General features: G+C 40.0%; 2 protein-coding genes across 3 annotated transcripts; both read right to left on the bottom strand.

Moving 5' to 3' along the window:
• Positions 1-579: 579 nt before the first annotated feature.
• On the bottom strand, positions 580-1638 carry LOC111201735. Its single transcript, XM_022694026.1, has one exon. It carries the CDS (start codon positions 1636-1638, stop codon positions 580-582), a length of 1059 nt encoding a protein of 352 aa, XP_022549747.1.
• Positions 1639-7224: 5586 nt separating this feature from the next.
• LOC111202302 (UDP-glucuronic acid decarboxylase 5) lies at positions 7225-9776 on the bottom strand. 2 transcript variants are annotated; one of them, XM_022694991.2, is made up of 11 exons: positions 9523-9775; positions 9357-9451; positions 8916-9002; positions 8754-8841; positions 8510-8666; positions 8357-8445; positions 8200-8277; positions 8037-8130; positions 7822-7952; positions 7707-7747; positions 7225-7624 (listed from the first exon to the last, which is right to left on the bottom strand). In XM_022694991.2, exons 2-11 carry the CDS (start codon positions 9432-9434, stop codon positions 7442-7444), a joined length of 1026 nt encoding a protein of 341 aa, XP_022550712.1. In that variant the 5' UTR covers positions 9435-9451; positions 9523-9775; the 3' UTR covers positions 7225-7441. The 2 variants fall into 2 exon arrangements, with proteins under 2 accessions (XP_022550712.1, XP_048601822.1); XM_048745865.1 differs by having other exon boundaries at positions 8037-8277; positions 9523-9776.
• Positions 9777-16379: the final 6603 nt, after the last annotated feature.

Below are 16379 nucleotides of genomic sequence, written 5' to 3'. Positions count from 1 at the left end.
CTCGATTGTTCCACCAAGTAAATAAAGCTCCCGTATAGGGGAGATCAGTAACCGAGCAGTCCGCCACTAACTCCTGAAACTGATACATACCCGTTAAGTCTCTACGATACTCCAAAGATCTGGAGTGCTCACTAGAAGCCAGTGTTTCATTAAAATCGCCAATCAAGATCCAAGGAAGCTTTAGGTGGCCATACGCAACTTTTGTGCCTCTGATTTCCTCCCATAGTCTGGTCCTTTCCTCTGCCGTGTTAAATGCATATATGGCTGAACAAATATATTGTTCTCCGGTGGAGGGATTCTGAATAGCACAAGTGATCACCTGTGCACTCATGTGCAGTCGTGTGACTACAACTTCATCCGTCCAGCAAAACCAGATTCTCCCCAAAGGATGATATTCGTAGTTAGTAAGAGAGTTCCATCCCGGCATAGCAACATTCATACACCACTGATGGTTAGATTCCTGGACTCGTGTCTCTACTAGGCAGCCATAAGAAGGCTTTTCCTCCTGTAACCATGATTTGAGGGCTCGATGTTTGCGTGGTAGATTGAACCCACGCATGTTCCATGCAAAGAAAGAAGTCATAACTTCCTACCGGAAGTTTTTTTTGACGATCCGTGCCTTCCTCCATATCCGCCTTTACTCATATCTTTAGAACCAGTTACTCTCCCCCGAAGTTGCCTTGGCACCGACCCCTGTTGCCTACTTGTCGATGCCACCTGTAATTCCTTTTCTTTTTTGCCATCCACTATATTTCCCCGAAACTCGACCTCTTCAACTTCCGTTCCACTTCCTTCTAAGCATGTTTCCTCCTCTTCATCGATGTCCTGTAAAGGACTAAATCTTGACGGGGAGATCGTAAACTCCTTTTCTCCGTTCACATCGCCTGATGCCTTCACTCCCTTCCCGTTAACCCACACGTCAATGGTCTTAGAAAGCTCCTTAGATGTTTCAGATATCTTGCTCGTTTTTTCCTCGTGTGAAGATGCTACAGGTGAAAGCTCTTCCAGGTCCTTTATTAGATGCTCCATAGCGTTTCCCTCCTTAGGCATTGTCTCCACTGCTTCCACAATCCCAGTCTCGTCCCCTCCTCTTATCTTATCATCCTTCACACCAATATCCCTGCTACCCTCCACTTCTTTGCCCTTGCCTCCTCCGACAGTTATCCCTTCACGCGGCATCGAGGCGTAGATAGTTTCCCCTGTTCGCTTACTAAGGATTTTTATCTCCTTACTCGAACAGTCCTGTCCCTTATGTCCCCACCTGCAGCAGACATTGCAGCGGGGAGGGAGCCAAGGATAATTGACTTCGACTTCGTGTGAAGCTCCCGCTTTGTCCGTGAAAGTGATCTTTTCCACCAGAGTCTTATGTAGATCGACTTCCACTAGGATTCGGGCCATGTCCAGCCTCACACATTTCTCCGTGTTCGGATGCAGTTTCACAAAATGTCCCACTGCCCCAACCAGGCACTTCAGTCCTTTATGGGAATAAAGTGTGTTTGGTACTCCTCTGAGGTCAACCCAGAGTGGCATGGCTGACAAGTCTGGAGGATGCTGAGCAGACTCTGGGGTCCAGACATTAACCACCAACGGAATATCCGCTATATGCCAATACTTTCTTTGAATCACCCGGTTCCTCATTTGATCATTTTCAATTCGGAACAACACAGTATTCTTCGCAATAAACTGGACATCAATCTTGCTACCCGCCTTGGGAGCGGTCCAAATACGATTGACGGTTGCGTGAATTGAGCCCACATCAATTTGTTTTGTCAAATTACATAAGCGGGAAATATACTTTTTGTTAGGCATAATTAGTTTCTCTATATAATTTGTTCCCATAAAATTATTTAGAGTTAGGGTTTTTGCAGAACTGGAAAAACTGAAAAGAGGCGCAGACTTGAGAGAGAACACAGACGCTCATACATCTGAAACTGTCTCGAAATAAGGTAACCACGATCAAACTCTTTATTCTTGTTCTACTCTTTCATTATGCTAGGATTGATAATTAGATGATTTTGGAATCGATTACAGATTTGTGATCTTCGTACCCTGGCTTATGAAAACTGATTATATCAATGTAACCATTGTTTTGAATTCTTATGATTTGTTTTTTTGAATTTTCGATAAGTCTACTATGGATATAACCATTTACACCAAAACTACAAAATAATCTTTTCCCATGATTAACACATGAAATCTCATTAGCTTTTTAAAAGGAGAAGATTACTCAAATAACACTAATCTATGTTATTGATCAAAAGTATGTCGTTGAAAACCTGCGATACATGATGACAGATTTATTAATTTCTGGAAAATTTATTTCTTCCAGCAGATTTATCACGACAGACTTATTTTCGTTGTAGACTTTTTACAATATCAATCAAGGTTCAGGAATTGTTTTTGACATTTTTGATTGTCAAAGATAAATCAGGATAAAGCTTTTTACTTCACTCCAAGATGCACTGGTTGAGGTAGAGTTATATATTTGTGATGTAAGAGGACAAGGATATGACAATTGATCTAATATGAAAGGAAAGAACAAAGGAGTTCAAAAAAAAGTAGTTAGAAATTAATCCAAAGGCATTCTTCACACCATGTGGTTGTCTTAATCTCAGTTTTGTGCTATGTGATGTAGAAACTTCTTTTTCAAAATTTGTGTCTTTTTTTTTTGAAATTGTTCAAAGAATATATTGCTTATTTGCTTCTTCAACAAAGTGACAGTACATATTTACAATCATGGTTAAGGGATTAACCCTAAATCTTTGTCCAGATAAGTTGGAAAATTCATGTTAAAAGTGTCAAAGCAACACGATTTCAAGCCTCAGAAATCAGAGAAGCATTAAGTACTGATGACCTAGTAACACGAAGTAGTTCTGAATCTCTTGCTTTAAGTGAAACACATGGAATTGTAGGTTTTGAGTTTTTATTTGGCATGGTTGTTTGGTATGACATTCTTTTTGTTGTCAACACTGTAAGCAAGAGCTTGCAATTAGAACATATTGAGATCGATAATGCAATTCACCAACTGAAAGGTCTTGTGTTCGAAACCTTATTGACGTGCTTGACTTTTGAAGAAAATAGAGGATTTCTGTAAAAACACAAAAGTTGCTTATTTTATGTTAACCATTTCAGTATAGGTTGCAACAAGTGAAAGACGTTTTTCGAAGTTGAAACTAATAAATAATTATTTGCGGTCTACCATATCACAAGAGATTAAATGGGTTGGCTCTATTATCAATTGAGACATCTATGGTTGAAAGACTTGCCTAGATGAGTTTGATGAATTATTTTGTAGGAAAAAAATGCAAGAAGGTCAATATTTCATCAATAAGCATTTTTTATTCTGTTTTTTTATAAACATTTTTTTTTTAAATTTGATTGTTTTATGGAAGTTCAATTTTTTTATTACTCTTGTTAAATGATTTTGAATTATATATATAAGATGGTTAATTTGCAGAATATGCATATTGATCAAAGAATGGTGAAAGTAACCATTGTATCACTTACACGGTAGGATGTGACATTTGACAAAAAAATCAGACATGTTTAACTTTTTTCATCAATGATTATGATCTTCATGCATTAAAATAAGATGGCACAAGTTTCTGTCTTCTAAATTTTAACATAAACATTCTATTTAGAAAGGGTAAAATAGAATAGTATATTAAATAATAATAATAAAATAAGTATGTTACAGTTATAGCATATGAATAAATATGTGGAGGAAGGAAGAAAAAAAGAAGAGCCCGGAGGAGTAGGGAAAAAGAGAAGAAGAAAGAAGAGGGAGGAGGAGGGAGGAATAAGAGGAGGCAAGAGGGTGGAGGAGGAGAGAGGCAAGCGTATGAGAGAGAGAGAGGAGGATGAGAAAGACGGACGAAAAAAGAGAGGGAGGAAGATGAGTAGGGGAGGAGGAGGATGAAGAGAGGGAAGAGGGATGGGGAGGAAGAAGAGGAGGAGAAAAGAAACTAGAAAAGGAGGGAGGAAGAGAGAGAGGATAAAGAGATAATGTACTATACTGCTTCTATAAAATTGAATAGTTAATGCATAATACATACAATATATCCAAAATAAATGTGTATTAGTTTTAGAGAAGAAAATAGTATTTTTTGAATTAAATATAAAATTTTGTAATTTTATATTCAAATTTTTTTAAACAAGTCAATTCATATTAGTGGTATTCAACTATTACTATTACCATGAATCCTCATTTCTATTCTATTTTAGAAAATAAGGTAGAGTATATGAAATACTTCTGATTCATCTTCTTATTTTTGTAATATATATATCCGTTTTTAAAAAAATTGCAACTTATAACATATGTGAAAAAATGAAATACTTTTTTCTAAATATAATAATTTGTTTATACAAATTATGTTAGAAAGATTAAAGATAACTAAATAGAGATGGGTGAAACTCTTATTAACAATTTATAAAACAAAAAAGCTTGATTTTTGGATAATTGGAATAAAACGAGAGTGTGATTGATTACTTGATCCTAATCCTGCTGAGCTTGGTTGCTAGACACAATTACCTTAGTGAACATATCAAATTGAATTGTTAATTCCTATTTAGAAAAATTGGTCGTGCAACGAGAGTTGGCCTTCAAGGATCTAGACTTAGACAGTTTATCGCAATGAGATTTGGATAACTGATAACTGAATTCGGGTTCTAGGATAAAATTAATAAACCCTTCGAAACTATTTATCTTAGTTTTTTATTGCATGTTTGATATCCCTGGATCCAACGTTTTTTGCTATCTGCTTACAAACCGATATGTTGTTCTATTTGATTTACTGCTTTCAATTTTTGTTTTAGCTTTACCAATAACTGATAGTCTATTCTGTCATTCAAGCTTCTTATGGATTTGATCCCCAAGTATTACAATCGATCTCTTATTTGTGAGAGTGCTCTCGGGATAATTTCAGCATATCAACGCGTATCTTTTTGTGATTACTTGTTGTTGTTGTGGTCAAAATCGGTTACAACAAAATCAACGTCTGAATCTTCCCCGGAAATGTCCTCTTTAAAAAAGAGAGATAAAATTCAAAAGAAAAGAGAAGCGGGAAAACTTAAATCGAGCTTCCTATCAACTCGGAAAAGGATTCGCACGCTAAGTCTTCGAGAACGTTACTCCAGGCCTCGGACAAACGGATCCCAAACAACGAAACAACCATCGTCCAACTCGCCGAAGGGGCGAGTTCGACCGAACGCACCGTCCAACTCGCCGAACGGGCGAGTTGGATCGAGCAAGCCATTCAACTCGCCGAACAGGCGAGTTGGATCGAGCAAGTCGTCCAACTCTCCTAACGGGTTAGTTGGACCGAACGAGCAGTCCAACTCGCCCGTTTGGCGAGTTGGATAAACTAAGCCTGCCTTCGTCCTGTCCTCGTAGCTCCCTCCTTCGGTATTGGATCGAACCTGCTCTTGTTTCATCTCGATCAGAGTCATCGTTAAAACTTTACGATTTAAAAACCGCAAGAACTTGTTGTCTCGTATGAAGTTCGAATTGATCGTATAAAACAACAACGGTTAACTAAACAACTCGAACTGCTTCCACAATACGAGAAATTTGAATTCTTCGGAATCGAAGTCGTTTCGGAAGCGCTCTTTCGATAAATCGTAAAAACACTTAAGTCGGAAAACGGCCTGAAAGGGTCCAGAACGCGACTCGAAGCCCACTCGCGATTTTATACGAAATCGAGCCCAATCGTTATGATAAATGTGAAGTTTCCAAAGATAAACACGAAGATCGAAGGAAAATAGAATATTTCCGCGAAGCGATAAACTCGACCGAGGGCAGAAAGGGAAAGAGCAAACCGCCTCTAGGAGGAGTATATAAGGACTCGAGGTTGAAGAGGCAAGGACACAATTCTTTTCACTCTTAGAACTCTCTGCACTTAGAAACTTTAGGCATTATTCTCGATATATTTTGTTTCTATGACTGGCACTCGATTACTAGATGAACTCGCAACGGCGGTTCGATCTCTTGTTCTACTCTTTCAATCGAAATACGTTCGGCTTGATCCTCGAAAGGGGTACGTAGGCAGCCTTTCATAAGGTTCAGTCCGAAATCAATGAAAACCTTTTTCGTTTCTTTTTCGTCTTCTGTTATTGAGCTGCGACTCAACTAGGTTTAAGGTTTTAGGTTGCTAGAACTAGGTAATTCGCTGACAGCTCTTGCGGCCGAAGCTTTTATAATCTCTTGTAATGATCGCAACCCTCTTACGCGGATTCGAAATAAGATCAACTTTTTCTAAACTCGTTTATTGTCTTTACATATTTTCCGCATTTATTTGGTCACTTGTCGTTGGCTCTCGATAGAATCCGAAATCTCAGGGAAATTTAGGATTTCTTGACTTTCCTCGATTACGGAAATCGACGGTGCGGATTTCGGTTCCCACAGTTGTTGGCTATTCCAGAAAATTCGATTCTCAAAAAATTTGTATACTTCTTATAAATTTTGATTGTATAAGTTTCAGCTCTCACGAGCGATGTGATCCGTCTCCAACATATCAATATCATTGAAAATTGATTCATGGATGGGTGATTCTGTTACGCATGAATTGGTTTATGTCATCTTACGGTCCGTTGCAATTGCAAAGGCCATAATTTTCACTAAATGATGAAGCGCTTTCCACCAATTTGTAAACCTGGGACACACCGACGGTTTCCTTCACAAAATTGAACGATAATTAAATCAAGATAATGGATCGGGCATAATTCTTTTACATTCCGGCAGGCAGAAGACCATTTCTAGTGGTGGCCAAACATACGATATCTCAAATCTCAACTGTGGAAGACAGCATGGCCTTCCAAGATAGAAATCACTTCATCATTGGTTGTGGGTCTGATGAATAAACTATTAAACTTGCACTTTTTGAATGTGCCCAACCCTAAAAACTTGGGCATTTTCAAAATTTCCTAGCCCTGCGTGAATCACCCCACCTGCATTATAATTCACGCAGTTGAGGTGATTTTATTCCAACAAAACAGGGAATTTTCGGCAATCCTCTCAAAAATATATAAACATATTCTAGCCATCTTTTTGCTATGGTTATAGAGTGAATTATTGTTCTTTTAATGGTTATTAGATGCAAATTCCCTATAAGGGCATAGTGTTTTGAATTGGCGTAGGGCATTATGAGATGTTAGATCGGCACTGGTTATAGTCTTGTACCTAGAGTCTATGTTTCGGTAGGTTGTGGCGTCATTAGCTTTGGTGAATGCAGAGTCAAAAACATCAATTGCTAGAAATATCAAGAATATAGCTTTCGTCCATCGTGATCTTTATTTCTACCTAAATAACATTTCAGACTGCAGTAAATAGAAACATACTATATATGAAATTAAACCAACCACTTGAACTGTGGATATTAAAATGTAGAAATTGACTTATAGTAGTGTGCATTCACGTTTGGGTTTGATTTGTGAACCAAAGTTTTTACTTCTTGGGGACTCCGAGCCTTTGCCTGAAATCTTCTTCCATAAGAGGAAGGCCTTCACGGAGCTTCACCTTCGGTTCCCACCCCAACACTTCTTTAGCCTTTGTGATATCTGGCTTCCTCTGTCTTGGATCATCGGGTGTGTTCTCCACCATCTTTATCTTTATGCTCGGGTTTATCAGCTGCAACTCATAACCATCATAAGAATCTGAAAGCACTCTAAATATTTTATCAAATAGAGAAAAACTAGACTTAGACTCTCACCTCCTTCACTGTCTCAGCTAGTTCCACCATCGTAAACTCGCCTGAGCTATTCAAGATTAGACACAAACCACAAGGGAAGATACTGGGTCTAATGGAGGAGTGTTAGGAGGCTAACCTGGGTTACCGATGTTGATGGGACCAGTTTCATCTCCTTCCATGAGGCGCATTAGCCCCTCAACCATGTCAGATACATAACAGAAACTACGGGTCTGTGTCCCAGGTTTCTGAACAGTCAATGCCTCACCCCTATATAATAATATTCAACAAGACCAAATAGATGAATAATCAACTTCCGAATTATAGCTCGACGAATTGAGGAACAGAGCTCACCTAAGTGCTTGAGCAATGAAGTTGCTTACGACACGCCCATCATCTATGTTCATGCGTGGACCATAAGTGTTGAAGATTCTGGCAATGCGGATTTCTACAGAGAACAAGGTAAGGAACAAAAGACGAGAGAGAATCTTGATGAAGCGAGGAAAATAAAACTGACCAATTCCATGTTGCCTATGGTAGTCAAACATTAAAGTCTCAGCTACACGCTTGCCTTCATCATAACAGCTCCTAACCCCTATCATCATACCATCCACTTTGTAAGACAGTGTAAAAGGCACACATATCAGACGAAATGATGAAGTGTATGAGGCTACCAATTGGGTTGACGTTTCCCCAATAGCTCTCAGGCTGGGGATGGATGAGAGGATCTCCATACACCTCCGAGGTAGAGGTAAGCAAGATTCTGTTCAAAAGAAAAGACTTATTTAGGGACAGAAGGAAATTAAAGATCAGCAAGAGTCCCAAACCTTGCGCCAACACGCTTGGCAAGACCTAGCATGTTAAGTGTGCCGATCACATTGGTCTTGATGGTCTTCACGGGATTGTACTTGTAGAAAATGGGAGATGCGGGACATGCGAGATGGTAAATCTGATCAACCTCGATCAACAGTGGCTCCGTGACATCTGTTTAAAACACAAATAAAGATGCTGATCTTCTGGACATAAGAGAAGCAACGAGGCAGAGAGTTTGAACTTTGAAGACCAAAATACCATGACGGATGAGCTCAAATCTAGGATGACCGATCCATTTCTTGAGGTTGTCCTTGGAACCAGTGAAGTAGTTATCAGCAACAATCACCTAAGAGGGGGTAGGGTAAACCAATGAGTAGTTGATCAAATGACGCTTAAACAAGATTTTAAATGAGAAAGAACCTCATTCTTCTCGTTTTCCATCAGCTTATCAACAAGGTGAGATCCAATGAATCCAGCTCCTCCTGAGATCAATATCCTCATATTCGACTACACATATGAGAGGATAACATTTTACAAATCAAATCAGCACATATTAGCAAAAAGAAACAATCGCTCTTTGACATGCCACAATGTTCTAAATGGAATCTCCAGGATTCAATCCTTGCGACCAATCAAACATCACTTAAACTACACGTTCGATTATATACATCGCGAACGAGATCAAGTAAACGAAACAAATGAGTAAATAGCAAAGATAGATCAGAACACGTGATTCCATGGGTAACGGCAGATTTCAAAGTAGGGAAGACGAGCGAGAATCAAGGCATGAGAGATCAAATGGGTATCGCAGGAACTGAAACAAAATCGAGAATTTTTGATCCAAAACTATGAAATGTTCACCTGAAAAAACTTGGAATTGCGGAGAGGTGAAGGCGAAGGTGGGGGCTTTGGGCTGCTTTGTTTCTCACTTGTCGCCATTTCTCAGATCACCAAACCTGACATTTTGAAACGAATCAATCAACAGAGAAACAAAGCTTTCGATTCGAGAGAGAACGAAAAAAATTACGAGATCGCTTTCCAAATCGAATGAAACCCTTAAACCAAAATTGGTGGTGTGATGTGAAGATTGCGAGGGATCTCTGTGTACTTATAGTCCTCTCCCAAGTGTCTGTCTACAAATATTTTGAATATATTTCGGGAATTATGAACTTTTATGGATGATTGATTCTTTTTAGATCTTTAATAAAATAGAAAGAAAATTTATGACATTTAGGTGAGTTAAGATGAGACTTCAAAAAAAACTAAAGGCGGATTTAATAAAAATTGGAAGTAACGTGGGTTATCTACTAGCTTATGGCAGCATTTGACCAAACGATTTTCTGATGTGGCCTAAACTGGTACGCGTTCTTTTTTTTTCGACCGCAAACAACTATTTTATTACTCAAACTTGAGGTGTTCAGAATAATCAAACCGGAATAGAACAACCATTTAAAATAAAATTCTCTATCAAAAGATCTCGAAGTCGAATCTGAGATCTGATTTTGCGCTCGGGGAATATGAATGATCTTGAAATCCGGGAAGCATATCTGCAGAGTATCTATCCTCTCTAATTCTATAGCAAAATTTGGCCAAGCATGAGGCTCCTTAATCATGGCGATCAAATCTTTGCAATCCGTCCCGAAGCTTTGACATGTCGAATACTGAAGCATACTCTCCATCGTCCATCATAGTTTGTCCACTTCTGAATGCAAGGCAGACTCTCGCCGTGGAAAATTTTGTGTCTCCATAAGTTATACTTTCCCCAAACTGCCATCCAAACTCATCCACACCCGCTTAACTGAGTGGTGGATCTCCATGACCCATCTATCATGCATATATTACCCAAGCTTAAGACTTGGGGATCCTCAATACTATGTTCTTGTGGAATTGATGGCACCATCTCGTTTGCATGGAATCAGGTTTGGCACTCACTCTCTGCATAACGAACTAGCTCTAATAGATCCTATCTATCCCCATTAAGAGTTTGTCATTTCAGGCCTTCCAAATATACCAGATTTTTCAGGAATAAGGATCCCTGTCTAATTCTTGCTCAACAATGTTGTTTTTTCTCCAGAAGAGATAATCCATATTAGCGTAAATACTCGGTACCAGAAAGATATTTGGATTTGTTGGTACCGCTGATAGGGACCAAGCTTGTAAAGATTGCGGGCATTCGAAGATGGCATGAGTAAAATACTCTTCTGGTTCTCCACATCGTGGAAAATAGTATCGCATCTCATATTACACCTAATTAAATTCCTCGTTAGTGCCACATGTCTTGTTATCAATTGTCATATAAGACGATATATCTTTTGAGACACTTTTATCGTCCAAGCCTTTGCTTGGACTCCAGTGCCTACATCTCTTCCTAAATCTTCAATAAATTTCGGCTACCCAATATCCAGATTTAACTGTGTAGTGGCCATTCCTAGTGTAGTTCGAACAGAATGTATTGCGGCGATGAGTTGAACTTATAGCCAAACTTCTTATGAAAGGTATATCAGCAGGGTCAACATAATTCTACAGTAGTCCAACATCCCATTCCTTTGATTTCTGACTAATAAGGTTGATTGTTGGGGTCAAAATCGGTCACAACGAAATCAATGTCTGAAAGTCCGTAAAAATCGGCATGAACGTTTTTACGAAAAATAAATCTTAGAAAAAGATCTATTTTTACGAAGAATCTTGCGGAAAAAACACATTCACGAAAAATCGGAGAAAGACGCGAACAAGGTTGCCGCGTAGCAACCAGCGCAAAAGCTGGTCGCTACGTAGAGACCGAGCTCTCACCAAAGCTCGGTCGCTACGTAGCGTGCTCAGTAGCGTGCTACGTAGCGAGCTCTCAGCAAAGCTTGGTCGGTACTTAGCAACCGAGCACGTACACGGCTCGGTCGCTACGTAGCGACCGAGCTCTCTCCGAAGCTTGGTCGCTACGTAGCGACCGAGCATGCACACGGCTCGATCGCTACGTAGCGACCGTGCTTTCTTAAAAATCGATACGACACGAATCCATGCATTCTCGTCTACTCTTTAATGCTATCTCCCGAAGACTGTAGCCAACCCATTTCATGTTTCTCGTCATTTGAAGTCATCAATCGAACTTTACGATAAAAACCGCGGAAAGTTTGTTTTTATCAAAAGAAGCCGTAATAAACGTTTCGAGTCAAACAACGGCCCAAAGAGACCTAGGACGTGACTCGAAACCCACTTACGATTTCTTAACCAAAAGCCCATAAACCGTAGGACGGTTTATGCTTGGTTCGCAAGGAAAGATAAATGTCAAGTTTCCGCGGATAAATATGAAGTATTCGAAGATAATTAGAAAGAACGGGAAAAACAGAATATCTTCATTTTTAAGTTATGACGGCTTAAGGGCAGAAGAGGAAAAGCGTAAACCGACCTAGGAGCGAGTATATAAGGAGTCCTAGGCGAGAGGCACGAGGGAAGACTTTTTAGACGGAGAACTCTCGGCACTTAGAAACTCTGAGGCATTATTCTCGACATGCTCTGTTTCCATGACTGGCACCCGATTACCAGATGAACGCGCACAAGCAGTTCGATCTCTTGGTTCACTCTTGAACTACGTTTCGCTTGATCCTCGAAAGGGGTACGTAGGCAGCCTTTCATAAGGTTCAGTCCGAAATCAATCAAAAGCTTTTCTGTATTTTCTTCGTCTTTTGTTATCGAGCTGCGACTCAACTAGGTTTGAGCTTTTAGGCCGCTAGAACTAGGTTACTCGCTGACAGCCTTTGCGGCCAATGCTTTTATGATCTCTTGTAATGATCGCAACGCTCTTACGCGGACTCGAAATAAGATCTACTGTTTTCTCTAAATTCGTTTGTTATCTTTTCACGATTTCCGCATATATTTGGTCACTTGCCGTTGGCTCTCGCAGAGATCCGGGACCTCTGGGAAATTAGGGTTTTCCTAGTTTCCTAATTTAAACGTAAATCGACAGTGCGAATTTCGGTTCCCACAGTTTGGCGCTAGAAGGAGGGGGGTACGGATTACTCTAACTCATAGCCGCAAAACGCTTGATCAAAACAATGTCTGGAAATACGAAAGAGAAAATCGCAGTTCGCAACAACGCTGGTAAGAAAACTCCAGCCGCCACTCCACCTATGGCCAACGCCTATGCAAACGCCACAGTTCTTGAGAAAATCGAAAACCGTGCTGTGACTTTTCGCCACAGGACGTGCAATGAAACGATCTAGAGATTTCTCTTTTTAAATATAAAGGGAAACGATAAATCTTATCAAACCCCGTAAGTTTGGCTCATTACCGAACAAAAGAAATCTCAATGCGTAAGGATTTTACCAAAACACGTTTTCCGAAAACATTTCGGAAGGGTAAAACTTGTTCTCCCAAAAACCGCAGACCCCTAGGTTAATCGCGGAAAAAGGAAGCGCAACAAATCGATTACACAGCTCGGTCGCTATGTAGCGACCGAGCCGTGTGCACTCGCTATGTAGCGACCTGTCAAGCCTAAAAAGGGTCCTCCATTGCGTTCTCTTTTGAATCCTCATCGTAACGCTTTTTGTTTCGTCTCAATCGGAGTTTTCGTTGAGATTTTACGACGAAAACAAGTAGGACTCTTCTTGGCTTGCTTCCACTCGCTACGTAGCGACCTGTCAGGCCTCCAGCTCGCTACATAGCGACCTGTCAGGCCTAAAAAGCTCTTCCTTTGTGTTCTCTTTTGAATCAAGATCGAAACGCTTTTCGTTTCGTCTCAATCGGAGTTTCCGTTGAGATTTTACGGCGAAAACAAGTAAGACTCGTCTAAACTCCTTCGCTTGCTCCGACCCGCCCTTACCTCCATCCTTGTGTTCTCCTTCAAATCTCGATCGAAACGTCTCTTGTTTCGTCTCGATTGGAGTTACCATTGAAACTTTACGATAAAAAAAAACCCGCGAAGACTAGTTTTCTCGCGTGGATTCAGATTAATCGTATAATACGACAACCGTTAACTTAACACCTTAGCCGCCTAAACTATACGATTACGTTGAACCCTTTATTGACTTCGTATCAGTCAAGTTCGGAAGATAAATGTCAAGTCTCAAAGGATAAACACCAATATCGAAAAAGGCGAATATACACAAGAAGAGTAACGGGAAACGAGCAAGCAAAACTGAGAAGAGACAAAACTGCATCTTCGAGAGAACTAAGGTATTTACGACTTGAAATTTTTGAAATCAGACTTGGAGTTTTCGTAAGAAAATACTAAGAAATAAAAACGCCTTTGAGACTGTCATAGAACTTTAGGGAACGTAAAACCTAGGGGGATAGTCCAGCCAACTAAGTCTTAGGTGATTTTTCCTGTCTCGATATATTGTCCCATAACTGTTCGTCCAGATCTTGCAAACGACCTAAACTCTCCGAAAATCGAGAAACGATCGCCACGGATATCAAGCTCGCTTCCTAAGGAGAGAAAAAACTAGAGACATGAACGTCGTCTTAAAACCGATTCGTTTCTGGGAATTCTCTCGGAACCGACATATTCCAAGTCTTCAACCTGGAAACAACCAAATCACAGTCCAAGCGTCGTCTTCAAACCGACTCGGACTGTTGATCATTCTATTCCTCGAGAAAAAAGGGACGGAGTAGGTGCGTATACTATACTCGTATACTCCCATACTTCAAAAACATATTCAAACAATGCGATGTCTCATCAAGATCAAAAAAACGCTTTCGACAAGAAAACGCTTTCGACAAAGCAAACTCTCGTAGAAATATACGGAAAAATATTCATACAATGCGATATCTCGTCAAGATCATCCTAAAAGCAAACGACAATCTGAGATTCGTCTAAACGCTAGGAACTGATCCAAACCATGTTGGAAAAATTCTCAAAGACTATACAGCATCTATCATCGCAATCATTCATTTAGAAAACCTCTGCCAAACTTCAGAATGAAAGTCGATGGTTTACTGAAGTCATAAAGTCGATGATTTACTGAAGTCGATGATTTACTGAAGTCATAAAGTTTCGTATAAGAATCATTATACGAGAAATCTTCAGGCATCAAAGCATCACTCTCATTTTCCGTTGAACCAACCGACTCACGGAAAAACATCAAAAACATTTGCGACAAAGTAAAATCAAGAACAAAAGTAACAAAAAATACGACAAAGAGAACACGTCCTCCCCGCTCGTCGACTAAGTCTATCGCTGTTTAACTGATTCATTCAAGAAACCTGCAAAAACGTTTCGCGACTAGATCTCGGTGAAATAACCTTTGGTAAAACTCCATGAGTGACTCAGAGAAACTTTCACCGAAGCAAAAATCTGCGGAAACATCGTTATTCTGACATCTCCATATGTCGCGTCAATTTAATAAATTCGTAAAAACCGGTCACCCGTTACTTACGCAAAAAATCCTTCGTATAATCAGATCATGTCATACGAAGTAACTTTCGAAAGTAAACGTAACAGGTTTTACGAAAAAGTACTTTCCTTATAGCAAAAAACCAAGCTGTATGATCCGACATTGGACGACCAATATAAACTTTACTTCTTCGCACCACGATCTGAAAGGTCTCATTCTTTAGCCCCGCGACTCACTGGCATCCGCTCTCATTCCGTTTGGTCACGTCCGAGGAGGAAATTACCCCGCAACTGACTCCGCACGGGCTCTGTATCGAGCTTCTTAGGCTTTATCTCCCTCGGAAAACAAAGGAAACAACTTCCATACAAATAAAGGAAACATTATACGAAACTTTCATCGTATAAATTAACCCTAAAGTGGAAAAACGTTTTCTACCACCATGGGTATACTCGCCTTATCAATCTCGATAAACGCCATTCATCACTCGCCCAATTACGCCTTTCCTTCGAAGCCGAACTAGGTTACAGCATCCCCTTTAAGGACGATTCTAACCGACTTGACCTTATTGACAGCACGAAAGTGTCATGGTCTAATCCTTTGACAACAATGTCCTTGGCTATAAAGCTGAGCACAGCCTTCATGCAAAGCCAAAACAATTGAGCAACCACCGCTCCAATAACTTGACGGCTAAATGGTAATCCAGAATTTGTCTTGAAACGCCAAGTAACGATTACACAAACAATTATCATACCACCCAAAAACGGGAATCATACGGTAAATTCGTCATAACAAAACTCAGTCCTAACAACCAAACAGTTAATGAAAAGGTTCCACTTGTCAAAAATCGACCAAGTTCCATATACTACGATTCACTTTAAGCCCGCTGTGTTTTACTCGTAAAATGCGGCATGTAAGGAAAACTCGCAACAGAGCTCCTATAGCTATACGGAACATCCTCAAATAGACACGAAAGAAATCTCGAAAGGCCAACACCACACAAAGCACGGTATAGGAGGATGCCTCTTTCCGGGGGAAAATTTACGCGATCCCTTGGTCCTAACTCCTCGATCGCAAATCAAATCCAAACAGGAACAACAATTCTGGCCGCGAACATCCGTAGTCAAATCAGAATGTTTCCCAAACGCAGGGCTAAGACTAATCCCTTGCAACATCGCGAAACATCTTCTAGCTCGCGAACATTTCAAGCACGAAACACGGCATACGAAAGAATAACAAATTTTCAGCATCGCGAGACATCGCAGACGCTTGAAGATTCGTTCTTCGACGAAATTTCCTTCCTCGATAAAAACACTTTCTTGGTTGACCACACAGTCATACGCACTGACATCTTCTCAAAACATATCCTTCGCGAAGACTCGAAACGGTAATTTTAACCATTAAGTTTGTTGCTGATCACAACAAACTCTTAACGTCCTAAACAGACTTAGCCATCTCGTAGAGATGACTCTCGTACATCCGACACAAGGATAATAGCGCTATAAAAGAAACCCAAAATTTTTGGTCAGCACTTCCAGGAGGATTAAAAATTGTCCTTGGA

The sequence above is a fragment of the Brassica napus genome, chromosome C1 (genome assembly GCF_020379485.1).
Source record: "Brassica napus cultivar Da-Ae chromosome C1, Da-Ae, whole genome shotgun sequence".
NCBI lineage: Eukaryota > Viridiplantae > Streptophyta > Magnoliopsida > Brassicales > Brassicaceae > Brassica > Brassica napus.
The sequence above is the reverse complement of the archived record's forward strand: the minus strand, read 5'-3'. Positions and strand labels throughout refer to the sequence as shown.